At 38.5% G+C, this 6,361-nt stretch overlaps 1 protein-coding gene across 1 annotated transcript; it reads right to left on the minus strand.

The window, feature by feature from the left end:
• Nucleotides 1-1,377: 1,377 nt before the first annotated feature.
• Nucleotides 1,378-5,384, minus strand: txnl4a (thioredoxin-like 4A). Its single transcript, XM_085396670.1, has 4 exons — nt 5,225-5,384; nt 4,830-5,009; nt 3,487-3,590; nt 1,378-1,890 (listed from the first exon to the last, which is right to left on the minus strand). The coding sequence occupies exons 2-4, from the start codon at nt 4,980-4,982 to the stop codon at nt 1,719-1,721; spliced, it is 429 nt and encodes a 142-aa protein (XP_085252796.1). The 5' UTR covers nt 4,983-5,009; nt 5,225-5,384; the 3' UTR covers nt 1,378-1,718.
• Nucleotides 5,385-6,361: the final 977 nt, after the last annotated feature.

Below are 6,361 nucleotides of genomic sequence, written 5' to 3' on the forward strand. Positions count from 1 at the left end.
CAAACCAACTTTTCTACAGATGTGAAGCAAAATGGAAAAAATGTGATCAAACTGACAGAAACTACAGCGATTTCCTGTATATTGTAATCTTTCTAGCTCGTGTAAGCAATAGTGTTTATTTTTTATTTATTTATTTTTACATGTGGCTTGATAATTTGATTTATCCTGTTTAGTGTTTGTAAAATGTGCATAATTTAGTTTTTATCCTTGTGACGTGTACACACGGAGCACTTGTTTGCCGTGCTGCTGTCTGGTAATATTTTAGTTAAGTAGTTACATTTTAATCATTTAAACTGTGAAAGTGAGCAAAAAGTCTTATCTTTTATTTAAGTTTGTATGCCTGGATGTTGGCCCCATTCGTTTGAGTTATGATTATTTCAAATGATCTATTTCAGTAATAAGAGGAATACTTAGTGAAATTCTGTATTGTGCTAAAAAATTAATCTCTTATTTGCCTTATTGTTGTTATAAATACTAATAACAAGAAAGATTAAAGACAAGTCGGATTTTTGTAAATGATGAATGAAAGTGAAGCACAGCAGATGAAGGACTATGTTAACACATCCATCTGACAGCAGTAGAATTAGCTGCAGGTGCTGAGTGGAAGCTCCTGTTCCTGTGTGAGGACAAAGCGGTCCCAGAGCTTGCATTTAAACCCTTATCCCTTAAACGAGGCACTACTGCAGCTCCAAGTGGGCATCCACACGGAGTTACACTAGTTACTGAATGGGAGGGTGCCGGGACAATTGGAATTAGGTCATTGTGACAGCACACTTGACCAATGTTCAGCAGTAAGGCTGGAACCTGTAACGTTATAACGATGCTCTGGCTCCATCTAGTGGAGACATCAGGGAATTGTATTTTAGGTCTATAGGTTGGATCTTCAGCTCAGCTTATCTGTCAAACACTGTGTTAAAATTGAAAATCTGCACTTTATATTTTAATTGTTTGAATTAAAATAGTTAGATATTCAACTATTTACTTATGTGTTTATTGCCTGTGGACCCAACTAGGTCGGGAAATACTGAGATTAGATTTCAACATGAGGACACAGAAAAACGTAGTTTTTTTTTGTCTGTGAAGGTTCTCAGTCATCCAGGTCATCGTAGTGTAAGGAGCTTGGAAAGAAAAGCTCCAAGCTCCTTAGGCATTTTTTAAATTCCTGTTCTCCGTCTAGCGTGGTCATCAGAGCTAAAACTCTAATTAGACAAAATCTAACTCAAAGCCATTCAACAAGCTATCAACACATTACTTAGAAGCTCATTTGTCTCTACCCATCTTGCAGCCACTGTGTGGCTGTGGTCCTCCTTACAGGAAGAAAAAAAGCATAAAATAAATAAACTTTACCAGCCACAGAAACTTTACTCAGGAAAAAAATCTCAGTAAAAATCCAGGTTTATTACAACTTTTAAATATATGGGCCGTGTACACTGTGTGTGATCTGTTCAGTTCATTTCACACAAGAAAATTTAAAAAAAGCACAATAATCAGTTCATTAAGGAACCGAGTTAAACTGATACCCACACACAAAAACCCCAAATGGCACAAAGTAACAAATACACAACCAATAACAACAATATCGTCCTCTTTCACTGGCAAAAAGAAAATACTGGAAAAGAAAATCCTCGACTTCTGAAATTTGTAGTCTCTGTCCAAAACAGCAGGGATGGAAAAAAAAGAGAACTCCAACAAAAAGGAGAAGAGAAGTAAAAGAAGAATCAATATCTGTATTTTGTAGAGTAATCCTTGGGAGACACTACCAGACCTCGGCCTTTTCTTGCTCCTCGATACACAGTTTCAATAATGTCTATCATCTCCTGCTTGTCCTCCATTGTCCAGTTGATCTTGTTGTTGTTACCGGTGCCCAAATCAATCATGATGTGTTTGTTCCTGAAAATGGGATGAAATGAAGTTTGATGTCAAGTTCCTTTAAATCACATTTAAATACTAAAAACTGGGTTTCTATCTGTGTTCTAATGTGGAAAACAGATTAAAACTAAAAATTGAAGTTGTTGTTTTTTTTCCCTTTTGAAATTTCAGTGACATAATGTGAATTATTACGAGTGTTCTTCTTTTAATTTTTATAATTATGGTCTTCAGTCAAAAACAAATAACTGTCCATCTGTCTAGTTTGATACAGCCAATCACAATCATGAGGAAGACTGCTGATAGATGATGCTCCTGATGATGATCAGAGCATAAACTATAGGAATACAACCAGCTGGCAGCCAGGTGAGTCGACTTGCCTTCAGCTTTTGACAAAGGCTACGTCCACACGTACACGGGTATTTTTGAAAACGGAGATTTTCCGTTTTCATTTTAAAAAATAATCCCGTCCACACGTAAAGGCAGAAATGAAGGAAAACGCTGCTATGAACATGCCAAAGCAACAGGTGGCGATATATTCCTGACCGTGTAGAAATGTTGGCCAATCAGAAGTCTAGAAGCCTCGGTGGGAAAAAGTAAACAAAGCTGGGGCATAGAAGCAGAACCGAGTCGTATGTGTGGAGGGACAGTAACTGTGTGTATATGTAAGCATTTAAACACTGCAGAGAGTAGAATTAACAGTAACAGTATTGTAGAAATTCATTTCACCGAAACAATAACGTGGCGCACAGTGTGACGTCAAAAAAGGCGCACACCTTTGACACTGCGTTTTCTCCGTTTTTCTCGTCCACACGTAAATGCAAAAACTGAGTTTTCAAAAATATCCACCCTGGCTGGAATTTTAAAAAATCTCCGATTTCAGTGACCGAAAACGGCGTTTACGTGTGGACGAAAGGTGCAAACGCATAGAAAAATCTGCGTCTTCAAAAATACCCGGGTACGTGTGGACGTAGCCAAAGACTCATTCAAACTGATGGCAACATGCTGGCAACCTGTCTGCATTTACAAATTAGACAGCACGTATTTACAAACATACGGCAATCTCTCAGAGTGTGACTGCTCATTCAAGTCGAACAGCAACTGTTTGCATAAAGGTTGCCTCCCATCAGGTACCTTGTCGCCTTACAATCAAAAAGTGATTGCTTGTTCTGCGGGGACAGCTGCGTTAAGATAAGCGTGTCCAGTGTTTCGGTTAAGTTTTCTCGGGACCGTCATGCATGAGATGTGTCCTCTTGTTCAAAGTATTCCCAGAGTATGTTAACTTCTTTATTAAAATATCAGTATCTGGTGTTTTCCCCCACGCACCCTCATACCTTTCTAGTAGAGTCTTCTGGTCTGTTTATTTAATGTGTTGTGAGGTTGATGTGAAGCAGAGTCCAGGAGAGCACAGCTGAGCACTTTTAGTGTTGAAAGAAGTGGATTGTACACTTCATTTATGTAAGGATAATGACTGCACTCACTTATCAAGAAAAAAAGATTTTGCAGTTTTGTTAATCTGATTAGCTTTAATAATTAATAACCTGAGTGCCTTTCAGCAATGCCAGTCTACTAAATAACAACAACAGTGACAGAATGCAGAGCTGGCACTGACAGCCTCACCTGAAGAAGAACATGACAGTGCAGGGGTCGTACAACTCGTACATCTTGTTGAAATCTGGTACTTCCGTGATGTCCACCAGGTAAATGACTGCAAAATTCTTAACCTGTCAAGGCACAGATATAAAAACCATGAGTTCAGAAAAACAAAGTAAATACAGACACACACAAAAAAAAAAAAAAGAAGAAAAGTGTTGCTCTTATGGGTAGCAAGGTTACATCTGGAAAATCATCAACAAATTGCTACCTCAGAGCCAAATCCTCTAGCAAAAGCCTTGGTTGTACAATCAGCAATAATCTTCCATGACCAGTCAATGTAGTACGGAGCCTCCGGGCCCCTTTAAGAGGCATTAAAAAGTCTCAAAGAAAAAAAAATCTGGGTGGGTTTAAATAAATAAATAAATACTAAACAGGGGCGCCGGTTTAGCTCTGTTGGTAAGCAGGCCTGTGGCCAGATAGCAGCAGGCCTGGGTTCCAGTCTGACCTGTGGCCCTTTGCTGCATGTCCACTTTCCTGTCTAGCGATCTGTCTCTATCCATTAAAGGCTAAAAGGCCAAAAAAACCAAAACAAAACTAAATTTAATCTATGAGAGAATTCAGTAATATTGAATCAAACTGCACTGACACTGCAGTTATCATAGCGAAAATGTAGCTAAGTGCACTTTTTTCCCCTCTTCTTGACTTGTTGTATCCATAACACTGCTCTCAAGGAGTGACCCAGAAACATGGGTGAAGTTGGCTCTCTGAACTGAGTAATTAATAAAGTCACACTGTCTTTTATGGCTACTTTTCCCTCCGGGTTTTGAGTTTACAAGTGAAAGAATAAAAACTGTTGCCACACTGACTAACATATATCAGCAAATTACTGGAGGTAACTTGCTGAAACTCAAAGACTTGGGAAAAACCTGAACCATGAAAACAAACAAAATTACCAAAACAAAGACGACTCAGGAGAGGGAGGGGGGGGGGGGGGGGGGGGGAGTGCCAGCATTACATTTGTATAAATTATAGGCTCTACAAAATTTCACCTCTTAAGTTGAAATTAACAGTAAGAGAAAGACTTGCATTTAGAATGATTATTTGCAGGATAGAAAAATCACTACATCCCAGAATAAGACCCCACCAAAGATGCTGAGCATATATTTTCAATTTGTAAGTTTTTATGTCTTATTTAAATGTTACAATAAATGGTAAAATAGTCCACGTATTGACCTTAAAGTATATTAAATTTTATCAGCTTAACACTCAGGTAATATTACATTAAACCCCCACAAATAGCGCCCTCTACAGGAGTTCAGATAAGAAACATAAGCTAGCAAACAGTGGCCTTTTTAAACTACTCAGACCTTTTCCGCGATGCTGTAAAGAACTTCGTCCATCTTCATACATGTCGGGTCCCAATCGTGTCCGAAACGGATAACCAGGACTCGGTCCTCCTCAGACAGGATGGCTTGGTCGACCTGCCAGCCGTTGTGGAGATGTGGTAGCATGTACGACATGTTGATCCAAAGTTGTTGATTCCTAAGCTGCAAATAAATACGTTTCATTACAACAGTAGCAAATGTGTAATATATTATAAATTACATCCAATAAAACCTCTGCGTTTGTTCGTGTTAGTCATAACAGGCAGTAAGCCTGCTGCTAACGGGGCAGTCTGGGTTGAGGTTAGCAAGGAAAAATCTGGAAGGAGAAATAGTGAGCCCTGCATGAAAAGAAGTGAACAAAATTCGGAAACACTTACCTAAAAATGTAAATAAATCCGTGTTATTGGGCCACGTATGTGGTAAAAACGCAATTCGCAACTCTAAGAAAGAGAAACTTTGTTGAATAATACAGCCGCTGTGTACTTTGTCGCAGAAGGTTCGCTTCTAGGCGCGTGGCGTCATCAATTCAGCGCCAGACGTGTTTACGTCACGTCCGTGTGTACGTTTTAGTCAGATGCAGCCAGATTTTAAGTTTTTCCTTAGTGAATTATACTGTAAGACGTCCTGACCCTATAGTTTAGACCCTATACTTTAGGTAACCTCTGATTTTCATTTATGAGACTTCCAAAATCAGATTTCAGGAAATCTTTCCTTTCCAGCTGCAACATGGAAGAATTTTCTTAATATTAACTGGAAGCAGGGGCATTTCCGGGATTCTTTTTTTAATGGGGTGGCACAGGGGGTTGGTGGGGTGTGGGAGTCATAGGAATTCAGAAAATCCAATCCGAGACAACTTGTCACTTGTTTCTACGTCTTTCTTTTCAGGTAATTTTAGGGTTTCCACACCTGCCAAACCTCGATGTAGCCAAAGTCACCCATCTACAATTTAGACAACAGCAAATACAGCCACATTTTTACTGCCTTTGTTAAGTTAAAAAAAAAAAAAAAGAATAATAATATAACATGAGTTTTAATTAGTTGTCAAAAATACAGAGAGCTACTTTTTATTTTTGTTTAGAGTACCTTTCAGAGCCTGTACTTTTTTTTTAAACTTTTGAGTAAGGACATTGAATGAGTATGTTAATATTTACTAGAGCATTTTTAAATACAACTATCTGTATTTCTACTTAAGTAATGAATGTGTGTGAAGAAGAGGAGCAAACAAATTTCAGATAAGTCAGAGCCACCCCACTCCTATAGCCCCGCCCCATCTGGAAGAACTTTTGGTCTTTACCAGTGATTGTAGAAGACAGGTTTATACTGTGGTTGCAGTGAAAAACATTACACAGTTACAGGTCCCTGCACAAAAGTACTTTCAGACAAATAAGGTTCAGATGAGCTTCATTTAAGGTGATTTACCCAGTGAAACATTTCTATAAAGGTTTGAGAATGACATAGTACTGTGGGCTAATTACTGAAACTTGTTCCCATCTATTTTGGTCTTATCTTGATAT

Source organism: Rhamphochromis longiceps, linkage group LG22, assembly GCF_057381845.1.
Source record: "Rhamphochromis longiceps isolate RC_006_pf linkage group LG22, R_longiceps_female_GT1.1, whole genome shotgun sequence".
Classification (NCBI taxonomy): Eukaryota; Metazoa; Chordata; class Actinopteri; order Cichliformes; family Cichlidae; genus Rhamphochromis; species Rhamphochromis longiceps.